This window comes from Podarcis melisellensis, assembly GCF_964234715.1.
Source record: "Podarcis melisellensis genome assembly, chromosome: 7".
Taxonomy (NCBI): Eukaryota; Metazoa; Chordata; class Lepidosauria; order Squamata; family Lacertidae; genus Podarcis; species Podarcis melisellensis.
The window spans coordinates 59,780,963-59,799,222 of record NC_138539.1 but is presented as its reverse complement, the minus strand read 5'-3'; the positions used below and the strand labels follow the sequence as shown (position 1 = coordinate 59,799,222).

Sequence of the window (18,260 nt, the reverse complement as noted above, 5' to 3'; positions counted from 1 at the left end):
CAATATATATAGAAGTCCAAATTCTGACCAGCAAAAGTATCTTCAAAATAGATGCAGGTTAGATTGTTTAAAGCAAAGTTCAGCTCCTCCTCAAAAATACAGCCTGGGAAATTTCATTACAGTTTTAAGACGATGGCAGCAGATGGGTCAATTAAAATTAGGAGCAGTTCCCAGAATTAAATAGCACCCGATTTGATGCCTGCTCAAGATAATAGAGGTGGAGTTGGCTACAAAACTCCTTCCCTTCTCAGGCAGTTTTTGTACCACTAGGTGCATATGACAAATATTGTTAATGTCAGAACTCTTGTTGATTTTAAAAGAACAGTTTGCCTGATTTAAAGACAGATACCTGACGGCAAAATCTTTTGCCTTAAACTGTAATACTAAGCACACTTTCCTGAGAGTAAAGCTTACTGAACTCAGTGCAATTTACTTCTATGTAAACATGTATAGGAATGTGCTGCACATCTTGAAAGGCAGAAAAACAAACTTTTGCACGGTGTAGGACGGCCTGTAAAGCTAATGGAAATTCTATGCCATACAGGTAGCACTGTAATATATATATTAAGTCTGTATAACAAAGGAAAGAATTGTCTGGTTTTTGCAGTTCAAAATGTACTGCAGATTCTTATCTGCTAGGAAAAAGCCTGTTTACATTTGAAGAAATCAGTAGACCAGCAAAACTTATGGGCTACAATTCAATGCTGAGTTAGGCATGCATAAAGTGTGCCTTTGTGTTGGACTGTGACCAATGGAAGCAGCAAGGAGGCCACAAAAACACTAAAAAAACGACCCATTTATAGTACTTTTGACTTGCTGCCACTGACTGAGATTTTGAAATGGCCAGCTAAAGGAATAGCTTGATTCCTAAATGGCAACATTTCCAGTTGCGGAGTGTGTGAGGGGGGTGATTTCTAACAAAAGGAATGATCCGTCAGTTTTCTGCAGCTGTGGCATTCAAAACATTCTCGCTTCAAGGAACCCTTTCCCATACAAACATGTCTGTTAAGGAATTCCTGTATGTTATAGAAGTTTCTGGAAAGTGTTTGGGGGAGGGGGGAGTTGCCTGTGACAGGATGCTTTCAAAGCCTGCTGGGCCTCACCACTGTCCTACGAGAATCAACAGTGCAACCTAGAATGCATCCAACGCTCTCCTGGGCCTAGTGCACAAGCAAAGGGAAGATGAGCAGTAGCAGGCAAGCTCTCAGAGGTTTGTCTAATAATAATAATAATAATAATAATAATAATAATAATAATAATAATAATAATAATAATAATTTTTAATCTATAACCCACCCATCTGGCTGGGTTTCTCCAGCCACTCTGAGTGGCTTGCAACATATATAAAAATACAACCAAACATTGGGGGGGGGAATCCTATACAAGCAACAAACAGACCACTAAATAAATAGAAATCAACAACAAAAACAATAAACAGTTTACAGTTATACTCAAATTAAAATACAGTAACCACCAACTCCAACTAAACATTTAACCAACAGCAACTCAACAAAAACTAAACAGAGGGACCAAAATGAGAACCATGTAAAACGTTTTAAAACATTTTAGCCAGTGACCACTGACCACAGCAAACCAAGAGCTGTTCTAGCAATGTCCCAGTGGCCTCCCAGAAGCCTCTTTTAGCTGTAGAGGGTGAGTCTGGGCCCTGCCCCTGGGCCAAGTGAAAATGGGCCTTGCAGCAGCGATCAGGTCTTTCTTCCAGCACTCAGGCAACAGAAATGTCCCTCCGGCCTCCCAAGAGCCTCTTTTAGCTGTTCAGGGTGAGTTTGGGCCCCGCCCAGAGTTTACCAATTCATATTTGCTTATTAAGGAACCCTGAACCCCCAATAAGCCTCTGAAACATAGCTGAAAACCACTGAACTAGAACTTAGTATGGTCACTTCCCAATCTGGAGAATTCTCTACTACTTTGAGTATTCCCAGGGCTGGGAAACACCACACAGATATGGATACGGCACCCTGTCCCACATTTGCACCAGAAATGATTTTGTAAAAGTCAAAAGTGAAGCAGCGAGCATCTTTGCAATGACTACTGTACATAAATAAATGGGAAGATCTATGTTGGATGTGCAGATCTCTTTTAGGCTTTTGTTATTTCCATTACACAGAGGAGGAGAATGATGCTGAGAAAGAGTGATTATCAAATGCCACAGCTGAATGAGGATTTGAACTCAGGCTAAATCCACCACTCCAGCCACTACACCAAGTTGGAGAAGGCTGTCTTTGATGTTCAAGCCCAAGGCAATGATGGTATACTAAAGAAAATACTCCTGGCAATCTTAGGAATTGCAATAGGATATAATAAGTAGTTACAAGTTATGTATGGCTCAAGCTATTTAGGGATTTGCTAAGCGCATCAATTTGTACCAGGAATGCTACTAGAATACAGTACAAGCCCTGGAGCATGGGTATATTCTCAGAAGTCCAGCCCCTTCAAATGGTGAAACACAAGGCTTAGTTTCCAAACAATAAAAAAGACAGCTTAGTCATCATAAACGGACATAAATAACATTCAGTAGCCAAAGACTGAACAATTCTCCTTCCTCAATGGATGCCACCACAATAAGGAAAATAACCTTGATCTCACTTAGCAGGAGTAGCTCAAGTGCCAACCAGAGATGAATTCCACTCTTCTAGGCTAAATTCACAGCACATTCCAGTACATTTCTTTAGTGCTACAAGACATGCTACTCTCATGGGAAACGTCTTCTGCTCCCATGCCATTAAATAACACCACATTAAATTAACAAGATTTATAAAATATTTTAAGAACTCTAGTGAATCTGAACAGTGTCATAAACCCCAGATACTCAGGATTTGACCATCACTGTACACAGATGGATCCTCCACAACCACCTCTGAAGGCAAGAAAATATCATACAATACAAGAACATGTTTCGTCTAGCAGACCATGGGTTCAAATTCTGCCGCAGACATAATTTTAAAATGAGTCCTCTGTACCTGCATCCCATTTGTAAAATACATAGCCCTGCAACAACTCTAATGGCTACATCCATCAAGTTACAGCACTAGTATTACATATTTGCTGGCACAATGGCTCATAGGATCAGCCAACTGTGTGCATTTTAATTTATTAATTATTTTTAAAACATCTGTAAGCTTGTCTTTCATCCAAGGAGCTCACAGCTCTCCTCCAAATCCACAACTTCGTGCAGTAGGTTTGACTGATATATTGCAACCTAAAGTTGCATAGTGAGCTTCATGGCTGAACTGTCATTTGAACACAGGCCTCCCAGGGAAGAGTCCAGTGCCTTCTTCACTACAATGTGCTGACTTCCCAGAGCAGGTGAGAGAAGATGCTTTCTTCAGCTGTAGGTACAATGGTGAATTTAAAACAGTTGGTTAATCATCTTCAAGAACAATACAGGAATTGGCATCTATGAAAGCCAGGTTTAGAACTTCAATATTGTTGAAGAACTACAAAGTTCTCTGTATGCAAGCGAGGATATTGGTTCCCTCAAGTTTAAGCCAAAATTAGACTACTTCATGTGGGAAAATACTTAGGAAATAGAGCACAGCAGACCACCATAATGAACTAATTAATATAGCTAATTAATTCAAGAGAAATTTCACAGAAAAAATAACAAAATTGAAATACACCCATGTATTGTGTTTATGGGTTATTACAAATCTATTAACGCACTACAAATTGAAATATACTGCTTATTGCCATTGTAAAACCAGCAAATCATGTGAGAAGCGTCTTTGTTGATGCCTGTATTCACATTTAAAATACATGCTAAGGGTGGGGGGATCACTATACAGCATTTTTCAAAAGGCTCTTGATGAATGGTGACAATCTCTATACAGTACACAGCTATACTGTATTTTCTAATTTCTGCATCAGCAGGAAACATTTTCATTTGACAAAATAGCTCTGGTGAGTTCCAGCACTATCTAGCCTTACAGAATTTCAGTCACTGATACATTAAACTTCCACTTCAAATCTATACTTACTGTGTAAAATGTCATGAGCCAGCCAGCAACAGAGGCAATATAGACACTAGGTGGACCATTGTTCAAGCTGAAATACATTAATTCTATACGTACTGGAATTCCTCATCAGTGATTTCTCCCACTGAAAGATCAACTAAATGACTAGACACAATCCACACACTGGTTACACAGGAATATTATGATGTTCGAGACAGTGATGCAAGTGAGTTACACGTGTTTTTAGAATTCTTGAACTGTGGAGTGGATGTGGGCAAAACATTCTAGCAGTCTTTCATAATGCTTTTCAAGCATTCTGTTTGGCATACAGTCCTCCATGAATTTCTCCCTTTCAGTGGCCTAGCAACGAAGGACTCAATGTTAAGTGTTTGGGACAAGAAGGCCACAGGAAAAGGCTGACTGAGATGGGAGGTTGAAAGCCAGCCAGGTGAACTGGCATTTCAATCAGTCCCAGGGGTCACCTAACAAAAATGGTAGGATTGCGCACCCAAAAGAATCAGCTTCTGCCACTACATGCTATTTATGTGATAGCAGAAGGTGCAAACACCTTACTTTTGAGAAAGGAGAGTGGGCTTTCTTCACAGCATCCGTGCAAACGGAAATGGGGCCAGCCATCCTCCCTTCCCCAGAAAGTCTGCAAGGAGGAAGCAGACTAACTGCCCAGTTCAGACAGCCTGGTAGGCAGGTGAGGCGGAGGGACACGTCAGAGGTATGTGAATACTTGCTACACCTGCTCACCTCGCCAGGGAGGCCTAAGCCAGCGGTGCCACCATGGGCTCCGCAGCCGCCCTTCGCTGTTGCCGCCCCCGCCGCCGCCGCCTCTGGCAAAGCGGCCCGTCCCCTCAGCAGCCCGCTTTCCCTCATCCGTCCGCCCGCACCGGGTCTCGCGCATGACGTCAGACCGGTGGGCGGGGCATTCGGGACGCTGAGGAGACGGGAGGTTTTTTTCGGCGAGCCCAGGCCCTTCCTTTTGTGACGTCACGAGCACAACAAGAACCTGGCCCCGGCTGGGCTTGAGCTGAGTGGCCGGAAACCCGGGGGCTCGCGCTGACATCCCGCTTAACCTGTTGCTGCCGCCGGAGAGAAGACGGATGCAACCAGGAGCAGCACGCGCCGCCGAGGGCCGGAGCAGCAGCAGCCATGTCTGCTGTCTGCGGCCGCGATTCACTGCCATGGCCAAAAGAGCCTCCCGGGTCTCGCTTGCCCCCCCCCCCCCTCGCTCTCGTAACATGACAAGCCTGAAACTTGTGTGAACACACGAAACGCTGTCTGGCTTTTCCAGTATAGCGTGTCTTTCCAAACAGGTCGTGGAGAGAGAGGAGTGGCACCACTTCTCTTCTTTTTCCACAGCAAGCCTCATGAACGCGATAGAGTTGCATTGTTCAGTCGTGCAGACGTAAGAGTATCTAAAAACAGATTTTGGCTTGGAAAAAGGAAAACACGCCGCGAATTCCCCACCCCTTTTCCTGCTTTGTTTCGCTGCACTGGAAACGTGCGCAAGGCACAAGTCACAAGTCGCGTGTTCATCAGGGGGCTTCCTACAGAAACAATCCCTTTTGGACAAAAATACTTTTGCTTCAGACTCTCAGTTCCTCTGCAATGCGGATGTATTTCTAATTCGCAAGTTCGTTGGCGAATTTTCTTAAAAGTTACCCATTGTTATCTGGAGTCACGTTTCTCAAAAAAATACATTTCCAGACGTCAAAAACAGGAGGGAAAACTCTGTCGAAGTCTACTGTGACTTTATGAAGTATTTATTAAAATCAATGGGGAAGTCAGAAGAACACCCCCACCATCAGGACACAGGCGCCCCATAACAAATGTTCTGCTTACAAACGATAAACACACTATACTGTAAGCAACTTTTTGTCATCTTGAGCCACTTATATTCAAGAAAGGTATTCTAACCAGAGTAAAAGCCGCATTTGTTTTTGTTTTTAAACCACCATTAGGACTGCCTGCACATCTGACTAATCCACTCTGTTGCTGCAAACTTAAAATAACTCCCCCATCCCAATCAAACCATGGCTAGAGCCAAGAAAAAAAGGCACGGCCTCAGCAATTTCTACACATTTCTACAATTGGAAAAGGTTATCCCGTGACTGACTACACGATACGAAGGCACACACCATTAGCTAGATCGTTGGGCTCTTCAAATTTCAAAGCATCTTTCTGAACGGTAAACCAATTTCTCCGTGAGCCCACACCAAATTAACAAAACTCCAAGCCATTTCCCCGAATATTAAAGTCAGGCCTTGCAAATACATTCCTTGTAACATGATCCCCAACTGGCTTGGTTCTATTGCAAGCTAGATAAGCCAACGATCACATACACGAGATTTGATGGGGGAGTAGAAGAAGCAAGCACGCCATAACCAGATATTAGATTTCAAGTTAACAGTCTCGCCGAACAACCACAGTGCCTTCTCAAACCCCTAAATATATGTTATAATAATGTGATCATTTGCATGCAAAGTGAAATATTAGTAAATCCGCTTGAGAAAGCAGTTTAGTTGCATTATCGCAGCAGCCCCCCAAGCACCGTGTCTTTCATCTTCTAAAACTAGATTATGATTGTGTCATTTGAGGTCAATACATTTATTCACTTGAGGTATCGCTACACGAATCTCGTTTTTAAACCCGCTTTACAGTTAAAAGAGGCTTTTGAGAATTCCCGCCCCCCCCATTCCCAGCGGACGAAAAGCCAACATTTCTAGATATTCTTTAAAGCCACCGCTAGCTGTAAACTTGACATTCATGAACATTTCCAAAAAAATCAAAGAGATAAATGATCCGGTATAACCACTTACGTATTTCTTTTGAATTATATTCCTCTTGGGTCTTTCTTTGCTCATTCTGATATCCAGATTCTGATTGCAAATGGGGGAAATTGCTTCATGAATTAAAAGCCGCAACCAATTTGGAGGAAAAAAAATCCCTTTTTTTGTTTCTTGTTTGTAGTGGTTTCTTGTAATCCGATTTTCTTCGCACACAATACAATCCTCCTTGCAATAAATCCAATATGTTGGGTGGTGGGGTCAAAAAAGAAGAAAAAATACAAATGTAGAGCAAACCACCAAAAAAAGAAAAATCACTTTAGAGATTCATAATGGAAATTTTACACCCTACAGACACACAAAACCGCCCTTGATGTCCTCTTTTTCTTTTTCCCAGGCCACCAAAGCGATCCGTAGGCCCGTAGTGTCCGAGGCGTAGTTTACATATTGAAGAGCCGAGAAAAGATTTGAAAGGGGAAGGTATTTTTTTTAATGTTGGAAGTCACGTTTCTACTGCTGCAGCACAGACAACTCCAGCAGCACTGAAGGCTGCACTCACACGCACGCACGCACACACACCCCGTAGGAGTCTGCTTCTTCAGTTTCCCCCTCCGCCCCACCAATGAGAGCAGCTAGCTCTCCAGCAGCAACTTTAAATGGCCCGATTTTTAAAAAATATTATATTATGTATATAGATAGACAGGCAGGCAGGCAGACCGGAGTGGGGGGGGCGAGAGGGGATGAGGGAGAGGGAGAGGGGGAGGCAGAGAGAGGAGAGAGAGAAGGGTTAGGGCTTCGCCTCAATTCTTAACGTGGTCCCAGCCGCAAAGAGATCACTCCGGCTGCATCCCCGCAGCTGCAAGCCCAGCCGTGCCGTGCCGCTGGGCAGCCGTGCCCCGGTCGTCCTTCCGCCCTCACCCGCCCGGGGGCCGCTCTCCAGCCGAAGGCGCCGAGCGCAGCTGACTCCGCCGGGGCGAGGAATCCCGGTGCAGAATTTGAGGACAATCCCTGCGCCCGCGACACGCTCCGCCGCCAGCTCTTCTCCTTTCTGTGTCTGCAAAGCTCTTTAATTGTCCTCCCTTGCCCTCCCTCCCCCTTCGCCTGGCGAGCAAACGCGACCTCCTCGCCCGGCTACATCTCCCGCTCTCCGTGCGCAAAGGGCCCGGGTCGCGGTCCTGGGGGGGGGGGGCTCTGCCTCGCGTGCCCGGGAGGGGAGGAAGCAAGGAGGAGGAGGAGGAGGAGGTGAGGGAGAAGGAGAAAGAGGAGGGGGAGAAGCAGGAGAAGCAGCAGCAACAGCAGCAGCAGCTCCGCGCACGGGTGCGTTCGAATCGCCCTTGGTCTCCGGAAAAGTTGTAGTCCCCTCACCACAAAATGGCTACAATAATTGCAGGGAGAAACTACAAGTCCCAGGCTGGGCGGCGCGCGCAGCTGCGGCAGGGATGGCCTGATTGGGCGCCGGGAGAGGGATTGTCCTCGAGGCACCTTTCTTTCACCTCCCGCCCCGCCCCCTTTCGGTGCCAAGCCTGGGCGCAAGCGGAGGCGGCTCTTGCGCGCGTGCGGCGCCGTGACGAGTCCGGCTGCGCTTGCAGCGAGGTCGTGGCTTCGGCGAGGAGGCGTCAGCCAAGGGGGAGACGGGCCTGCCTGGTTAATATACATAATGCATATGCAAATATATATGCATATGTGTGTGTGTGTGTATATGCATATGTACGTGTTTGTGTGTGTATATATCTCTCTCTCGTTTTATATTTCGTATTGCGTCCATGCGGTTTAAGTAAAGGGGATGCTGGAGACAGAAGAGGGTGAGGGAGTTGTGGGCTGTTCGATTGGATGGCTATGGAAAAAAGAGGAGGCCAGGCCAGCGCGGGCGCAGATGAGGAGATCAAGGGCAGGAAATGCAACCTAAGAATCATCGATAGCATATGGAGGAACTGAGGAAAAAGTGAAAAAGTTCATAATGGGGTGGGGTGGGGGACGTTGGTAAGGAGTTGCCATGGGGTTGCCATGCAGCCTGAGGCCCCCCCCCCCCATCTCTCCAGTTACAACGAAGCATGCATAGGATCACACCGTGGCCCATGGAGAGAATGGGTCTTGACTGGAGGAGGAGAGAGAAAATCGTCTGAGAAGGATGCGCTTTTCCTAGAAGGGGAATACCCAAAAGGGCCACATTCTAGAGGCAGGCTTTTTCTTGGGAAAATAGGGATTACATTGCCTTTTAAAAAGCAGCAATAAAAAGAGCATTTATCTAAATTACAAGCTGGACAGAAAATACCTCTTGCTGGTTGCTTAGTAGTTCTTGGGAGACTACAGCTTGGGTTTCCAGCCGGTGTTACCTCAGGACAATAAGCCTGGTTTATAGAAAACTTGCTCAACATGTCTCCAAGGTATTTTAAGGTCATACCCCTCCGCCTTTCTCTAATGCTGTAGGAAACCCTGCTGTATCATATTGTGTGTGTGTGTTTAGCTTGTATATAGCATCAGGCAGCCCAGTGCAAAGGGCATATTTTAATGAATGTATTTATGTATAAGTTTCCAGGGCTTTTTGCTACCAGTAGCAATCTCAGACAAAAAAATTAAATAAAATTGGTATGGATAGCAAAAACACCTTTAATAAATATGGCACAGGACAGTAAAGGATCGTTTTAGTCTCTTCCTGCTATAAACTGTAAGTTTGGCACTTACTTGGCCTCTTGCTTTCTTTATCATGGTCTAATTCATCTTGCGGGTCCATTTATAGGGCTTGTTCCAAACAAATCAATCCTATGCACGTCAACTCAGAACTTCCTTAGGGAAGGAATATCACAGCTTCAGCATCACCTCAAAGGCGGCCCTGTCTCACATTACCACCAGCCACACTTTAAACAGTGGGTACACACTAAGCCAGGTATCCAATTAAGATTTCACCTTGTGATTTGTATCATAGGGTAGTAGGTGTTCTTTAAGGTATCCTGCGTCTCTAGACCATTTAGGACTTAAAGCATGGGTAGCCAAACTAAGGCCCGGGGGCTGGATCTGGCTCAATCGCCTTCTAAATCCAGCCCGCGGACGGTCCGGGAATCAACGTGTTTTTACATGAGTAGAATGTGTCCTTTTTAAAATGAAATCTGCAAAATCTATACGTCCAGATTTTTCTGGCAACTGAATCCCCGTTTCTGACAACCGAATCCCAGCTATGTTCGGGGAATTCTGGACATATGGCAACCCTTGTTATATGCTTTATTTGCCCTGCAGCAGTCAATCCCCCAGCAGCCACATTTTTTACCTGTTGCAGTTTCCAGGCTATTCAGAAGCAGCCCCAAAGAGAGAGAGCATTCCAATACTCCGGTCTAGAAATGATTAAGGTATTAATTGCTACAGAAAACTGTTAAGGAGTTTTCTAAGCTGTAAGTTATATGAGGGACTACCTTTGAAGACTGCTCTCAAACTGCAATTAGCTTCAGGGTCTAGTCATTGAGAAGACATTTCAGTGATGCTTAAAGAGCTACACTAACTCGCAGGCCACTTTCAGACACAATTCCACGCACTGAGGCTTGCTTTAAAAGCTGTCCGCAACCTTGGAAAGGGATACCTACTTCCAAATTAAAGATACCAAATACCAAGTATCCCATCATCAGACACCGCCTGGGCCTTCTTGTTTGGGACACCCCAGTTTCCCCTGAAGAATGTAGGCCTGGCACCTTCATTTGTCTTCTTAAAAGGCTTCTTAACTTTATTTCCCCCAGGCCTTCTAATTTTACGAGATTTTTATGCTACCATTTTAACATTTGATTGCTTTTGGATTAAGCTGGCGACATTGTCAAATGCATCTTACTGTTGTCTTTAATAAAAAGCTGTGATTTAATTGAAATCTATTTGAGCTAGGTTAGTGGAATAGTAAAGTGCTTTTAACATGTAAGAAGGTTAGATTTGTCCATGATGCATGGAAAAAAATTGGTGTATGTATACCCTCTTGATCCCAGCTTTATACTTTGGAAGAGGCAGGCACTAGCGCTCTGTTTCGGGAATGATCTGATCAGTATTCTACACTCCTCTCTTCCTAATAAGCAGACTTGGAAAAACACGTTTCTCTTGTGATCAGTCATCCATATGAAGACTTTAATAAAACAAACAATTTAAGTAAAAAGCCTGATACATTCATGCAGCACTCTCCATAAGCCAATTAGAGAGACTAATTGTGGTAGGCCTCAAAAGTGAGTTAGCAAGTTTATTCTAATGAACAAAGTATAGAGGAGGAATAGAACATGTACTTGCTGCTGGGAAGGCGATCCATTCATGTGGTCTTGAAAGGATGCAAATGGTCTTGTCTGAAAGATAACTTATTTGTTCCTCTATTGGACAGCAAAAGGCATTGCGCAAGTTGGCTGGCATCCCATTTGAAAGGTGCTGAGTCAACTGACTTCCTGGAATGTTGTGTCTGCTGCGGCAAGCTTTAAACAGTGCCCCTGAAAATACCTGTTTTCTTGTGTATTCTTCCCATCTTTTAGCCAGATAACATAATTAGTGAATTCATGTGGTAGAGTCCTTCCTAGCTTATACAGTGACAGGTGGGGAAGTATGGTGTGTGTGTTTTTTCGTTAACTCCAATTAAAAATCAACAGCAACAACTTCCTTGCATGTGGAAAACTAACACATCAAGTAAAAAAACCTTCTAGCTTTTCCTTCATTATTTTTGTTATTTATGTGCAAGAAGCTTCCATCAAAATATTCATAAATGCTATACTGCATCTGCTGCCTAGTTTAGGAATGCCTTTACTAGGTGATTTTGTGTAAATTATCCTCCCCACCTTCATACTGTTTCTGCTACCTCTTCCACATTTATTCTTAACTTATTTTAATTTTGCACTAGAGGGTGTGCAGAATAAAGGGCATGTGTATTGCAGGGAGAAGGCTGTCCATAGAGTTTTCCGTTCATAGGGGTTGGTACCCATAACCTGCCAGGACTGGTGTGCAGGTTTTGCCTACACCATAAAATGACAAAGAGCCTATCTCACCAGTAAGGCCACTATTTTCAATTTGCACATGACACATGAAATGGTTGGAAGCAACATGTGAGAATTCTGGGTTCACATGCCTCATGCCTTGCAGTTTAAGGAGTCCCATGGAGAGTGCCCTGAGGAACCAAAGCAGATGGAGGAATGATGGGAGGAGGAGTGATGAGACCTTCTGAAAGTTGTCAGACCTCTGGCAAGAAGGAACTTTACCTTCTCCCAGCAGTCCACTGGGTGAGGAGAGAAAGAGAGAAGTTAGGGAAAAGAGGTAAGACCAGACCACTTTTGTATTTCACCCCTCCATGCCCCTGCCCACATGCACCCCCTGACAGATTACTGTCAAGGGACTGCAGCACCATAGCAGAAAAAAATGTTCCCCCTCATTGGTGAAGACAGGATCACAGGTGCGGATCACAGGTATGACTCAGTGTAAGGCAACTTGATATATTTACTGTGCCTACTGAATCTAGCACTTTCTAGGTGTCAACAAAAATGTGCACAGATTGTTCTGTTTCTCATAACAAATTAAATTGTGAAGCAGGGCAAGCATAAGTGATTCATGCGACAAATGTGTAGATTAAAAGAAACATATTTAAATTATACCAGGCTTTATCATTACTGATTTAACATGGGGGGGTGGTGGTTGTGATATAAGTTCTTTTAAGGTTGCAACCCTAAATCCACTTGCCTGGGAGTAAGTCCCATTCACTTCAACAGGACTTACTTCTGAGTAGACATGGTTGGGATTGCTCTGCTAAGCTTCCAATGTATTTTATTTTCAATCATTTCTTTCCTTGTCTCACAAAGTCATGCATGCATCCCCAAATATAAATCTTCAGTTGTAGCTAATATTCTGCAACTTGCAGGTGCAGCTACGTCACTTCCAGAACAAAGACTGGATTGCAAGGGAGAAACAACCTTAAGTGTGAGGTGTTTTGGAAATAGATCCTACTTGTTTCAGCCTAAAACGATATGACAGCAAACTGTTCATTAATTTATTAATATTGTATTTTTACTTCTCAAGAGGCAGGAAGCATTGCTGGGATTTCCTGCCTCAGGTAATAAGAGAGCGTGAGTGGTCTTTGGTAGTATGTAGCCAGTAACCGATTGCATGATAAGCAGTGCTTACCTAACCTCCAAACACTTTAGTCACTGCTGCTCACAGGGTGGGGAGAGGCAAGGTGGTGAGGTCAGTGCGGTACAAATATACCAGGTACAAATACACTAGTGGAGTCAATCTGGCATTCTTGCTAATAAGTTCGCACTGTGATAACCTTCCCTCTGCCTTCCCTGCTCCCTCTCGGGAGCTGTTGGGAGATCAGCATCTGCTGTTCCACCTTCTGCAGTAAAATATCCAATGCTGACCCTGTTTTACTCAGAAGTGAATCCCACTGAACACAGTGAGACTTACTCCTAGGCCTAAATGTTTTACATAGGATTTACTTTAGAGTAAGCTCTATTTAAACAACTAGAGCAAACAGGTACCTGATATGGTGCTTTGACCATGTCAGTGCAGCGTCAACATTATGGACAGGCTTCTAGGATTGTGACCTTCAGTGCAGCTACGCATATAACTCTCTGAATAAATAGTATCTGCTCAGTCAGTGTGCCACTGTATTTTCATTGGCTGTTGCCAACACCTTTGGTATTCTTGTTTAACCAAAAGATAGGCCAAAGGTGTATGGCAAGTATCTTTTTCTTCTAGCTGTTGCAGTTCCAAGGCCATCGCTCCAGCTGACAAGACCAAATTTAGAAAAGAATTATTTTCTTAACCTCATCTCTTTCTCTGGAAAAAGGGACAAAGAGCAAGATTTCATTGTCCTGTTATTTGTCTTCCTTTTGCCACAGCTTCGTAGACCTCAAAGGTTGAATTTTACAGCTGACTGGGTTGTTATAAACTCTAGTCATGTAAAGAAATGGAATGTGCACCAACTGTAAGCTATTAACATGCTTATCTGTTGACAAATAATTATGTTTTACTTTTGTCTCACCTGCTAATCTTTACTCTCACTTAGGTTTAAAGGTGAAAGATCACAAGCTCAAGAGATTCAGTTTCAGTTTCAAGATTGATAAAATCTTTTCTCTTGTGCTATTGACCCAATTGCACAATTCCACTAAAACCTATCCACCAGATGTTTTTTAAAGATGCATGGCCAAGAAATGTAAACGAGCAACGCTACAGCCTTGGGATACATAGATGTCATCTCGACCAAGATACAGTACATTTCTGCAGTGCTGTGGATTATGTGAACTACATGAGTGGGGTTCTGAAGTATCTTAAGCAGAATCTGCTGACTGGTAAATGGAACTAACATCATTATCCTGAGTGCATTATTTGACCCATAGATTTCAGTGCTCAGCATGACAATCTTTCTCAGTTCACATTTGTGAGTATAGGATTCCTAAATGTAAGGATAGCCATAAACCGCATCATATGTTTAATTTCAGCAAGCACAACTGATTACTCTAAAAAGCCCTAAAGTTTTTTCTTTGGTCCACAATGTTTTCAGAGCTGTTGTGTAGGGAGTGCTCCATGCCTCTGCCCTCCTGCCCGTCCCTCGTTCGCTCGAATGTCAGTTTTGCTCCTGGGGAAGGTTCTGAGAGTCCCTCTGATTGCCATTGCCCTCTCCCTTGCTGCTTTACAAGCAGGCAACAACATTATTTGGGGGGAGTGGGGGAGAAACTAGATAAAAAGAAACCACCAGCATCGATTTCCAAGACCAACAAGGAGAGTGCCAAGAGGTCCACAGCAGCTCTGGGCACTAGGAGCCACCAACCCATTGATCCCCAGCTCAACTTAATGGCTACTGGAGGCAGGCAGGGTATGTGTGCACACGCAAGGGTGCATCCCCCCCCCCCAGGGAAGCTGGGTGGGTTGGGTGGGATCTGCCAAGAGAGCCACTTCCCAGCCTCTCTCAACAGCACCCTCCCCACTTTATGCAATTTCACATATATGTACAGAGTCTGGGAACGTAACCCCCGCTTAAGTGCGGGAGACTGGAACGCCTGAATTACAACATTTGGCCTCTGTGCTTTTGCTATAGTGCAAACCAACCTTAGCATTGTATTGCCGCTTGCATTTATTAAAAAACTGCTTTAAAATGCTTTTTGCTTTTAAATGTTACTATGTATTAAAACTTCACTTCACAAACCATCACTGGTTCTGTATGCTCATTGTTTAGAACGTTAAGCTATCGGAACAATGCTAACCAAATCTGAAGTTTCTGACTTTTCCTCCTCCCTTCCCCTTTTTGCGACAAGTAAGATGAATCATTCACAAGTAGGAGGCTTGACACATGATGAAATCACCAACTGACACTTCAATGACTTTTAATGTTGCTTTGCGTAACACATCGTGGATAAAGATGTTGTGGGATTTTCACTGTTCCACAAGGCAAGGATGATATGAGGTTGCAAGTCTGTGGGTAGTGTTTTGCTTTCCCCACCAAACTGATGAAATACTTTATCATCGCAGAGGATGTGAGGAGTTACCTTGGGGGTGAAGATGACTAGCCCATGGCTATTTTAAAATGAATCACGATTAATAGCACCTCACAAGCACACATGTTCAAAACTTGCTGAGAAAAAACCTTTTTTTTGCTTTTATATTTGGGAATCTTGAGGAAAGGGAGAGCTGTAGCTACTTCAAAAGCCAGGTTTTCATTATGGATCTTATAAATTAACATTATAAGCTTTGTATGTTGGACATGGCATATCATTTCATATTCTGTTGTAAAGCAAACACATGGAAGTGATCCTAATGGTGACTATAGACAGTAGCACTGCCAATAATTGTTTAGGGGTCATGGGAGCTGTTGTCAAGGCCCAGAGGCAAGTGGTGCGGTCAGGTTCTGCAAACAAGGATCAAGGGGTCAGAAGCAGATGCGGTGGCTTAAGATGGTCTGGGGGTCAGATTCTGGAGCAGGTGAGATGAGTATATATAGTAGCCCAGCCTCTGGTCATCTGGACAGACAAAGCATAGAACCATCACTGACCATAAGAGCAATGGTGGTGGTGCAGCACAGCTGAGATTGGGATAACCTTTCAGATGTTGTTAACTACAACTCCCATCATTCATGACTTGGGCATGCTAGCTGGGGCTGATGGGAGCTGAAATCCAACAACATGGAGGGCACCATGTTGGCTTATGCTGAGCTAAAAAGTCACTGCCAGAACAGTGCCCTGGTGGCACATTGAGGGTTTGTTTCTTATTGATTTTATGACAAAACAAACAGTATTACACAAAGAAAAAGAGACTGGAGAAACAGAAACAGTAAGGAACCATAGGGACAATGGATTGCACAAATCAGATACTGTATCCATCATACACATGGAATAATTTTTACCAACAATATGAACATTGTTGATTCCCAAACTTAGCATTCCAGTGTTTTCCATGTTTATTATGAAATGTATATCTCAACTTTACAGGCATATCCTAACTTAAGGTGGCTCACAATAAGTTAAATATAAGAAATACAATTTCGAATGCAACCAAAACAACAATAAAAATAGCAGAAGCTACTGACTTTTTAAGTAGCTGTTTCCTTTCACTTGTGACCATGGCATTCCTGAATCAGCCCTTTAATCATTATCGCAGCCAGGCCAATTCCTTGTTAGTTTCTAAATTTTATTTGTTATTATTGTAGTTCCACAAATGCAATCATTATTTTTAAAAACCAAATAGTTGCTTTGGCTGTAAAGAGGAAATGAGTAATTAAAGCTGTACACAGACCCCAGCAAGGAACAGGAATTGACTAATTACAAGTCTGATTTAAGTAAGAGAAGGAAGCAACTAATTAAAGGACTGGTAGCCAGGGTAAGTGGGACTTTTGCTGAATGAGACTTTCTTCCATGCAAATTAATATTAGGGTGAGATCTTGCCTGTGTAGGGATGGGCAATACTAGCTCCAGTAATTGGGAAGTTGTATGACACCTTTGGATTGGTCAAGCCTGGAATAGATACTGGAAGATTTGCTTTCTGATTTGGCTTTAGACCAGTACCTTTTACTTGCTGTGCTCTAGGTGGTAAGCCAATATTAGCCTTGGGAGCCCTGAACTAGCAAACATACCTTCAATGAATGCATTTGAATACTACAATGCCACCCACTGTAGACTGGACCTGGGGGTTATATTTCCAGTGTACTATAACACAGTACCCTTTTTTGCACTGTAGTACATTTTTCATCTCAGGAGTACAACCTTATTTCAGTAAGGTTGAGACAAAGATGGGGCACCAGATATTTAACAAAAGTTGTCAGAGTGCCTTTAGCTCCTTTCTTTGTCCTTTTCCTCCAATGAATCTTTCTTCCAGTTCAAAACACACCATTATGGCATTTCAACTTCCATCAGGCATCTGAACCCCTAGTAACCAGTGCTATTTTTCTAGAAAAAGGCGCTGGAAGTCACCACAAACTTGAGCATGGTTGGCATGAATACCATGCTCCTTGTTTCCATTGACACCAGTGGTCTCCCAGTGGATATTGATGAAATGGCCCCTCTGCCACCACAAGGAGCAAAGGGGAAGCATAATCTCCCGATAAGCAGCTTCTGTGTAGCACAACTCTTGGAGCATAATAATTGAAAATGTAATTTACTTATGCTGATTGGCACCGTTTCATGCAGCAATTTAATTTGTCATAGGGAAGATGTTTAACAGTTATAATGAAACAATTATAGTTCAAAAGGAAAGCTGTCAGTCTTTGTGGCCTCCCCTCTCCTCCCCCATGATGCCAGACAGGCCCAGAAGATGCTCTTCTTTCGCAGGGACCATAGGAGGGTCATGACACTTTGGGCATCTGGCCAGCCAGGGCTGATCTCATAAGCTGCCACTGCCCTGGTTGTGATTAGGGCTGCGTGCATGATTCCTAATTCAATTCTGTTGTGTCCTCATTTTACCTAACTGAAAGCTAAGCTGGGATCCATCTGGTAGTGAACTGCACTGATGGACATTGGCTACGGTGTGCTCAGTTAGCCTCTCATTTATTAATATTGAGGCTTCTCTTGAGTTGAGATAAAGGTATTCGCTTCATTAAATAAATCATGAGTAAAGTCATCTTGAGGCTAGCCAAATTGATATAATAAAGGTCTCTTCAACCACCCCCAGGGAGGAATCTGCACCTGGTGAGGAAAAAAAGAGATGCGGGTATATTTCTTCTGCCACTTGCCAGGGCAAGATTCAGCTATGAATCTTAATGGGTAGTTTGGGGCATTGGCATCACTGTATCTCAACCTATTTTACTGGATTTCTGTGAAAAGTAAGAAGAATTATGAAGGGCTTTTCTACACTGAAAAGGGATGGAGAAATGATAACAGTGGGATTCACTCTTATCTGATTGTAAGCCTCTTCTGTGTTTTTGTACCCAGAGGCTTATGCAGTTTGTTTTATTGGGGCCTCTGTACTGATGTAATTTGGTTTCCACCCAACTCCTAAATTCTCTTCCAACTGTAAAATTATTTTTATGTGTCTACATCCTAACTTGGGGGTGACTAGGGCTGAA

The 18,260-nt window shown here is 43.5% G+C and overlaps 1 protein-coding gene across 3 annotated transcripts in view; it reads right to left on the bottom strand.

Annotated features, from left to right (window-relative positions):
- JARID2 (jumonji and AT-rich interaction domain containing 2) overlaps window positions 1-7,412 on the bottom strand; it is a 191,274-nt gene extending 183,862 nt beyond the window's left edge. The window contains exon 1 of one of the 3 annotated variants that reach the window (XM_081919374.1): window positions 6,806-7,412. In XM_081919374.1, coding sequence (XP_081775500.1) covers window positions 6,806-6,850 — 45 coding nt within the window. In that variant the 5' untranslated portion in view covers window positions 6,851-7,412. Of the gene's footprint in view, window positions 1-4,733; window positions 4,878-6,805 lie in introns of those variants that run through there. The other 2 variants (XM_081919375.1, XM_081919373.1) reach the window with 2 other exon arrangements.
- Window positions 7,413-18,260: the final 10,848 nt, after the last annotated feature.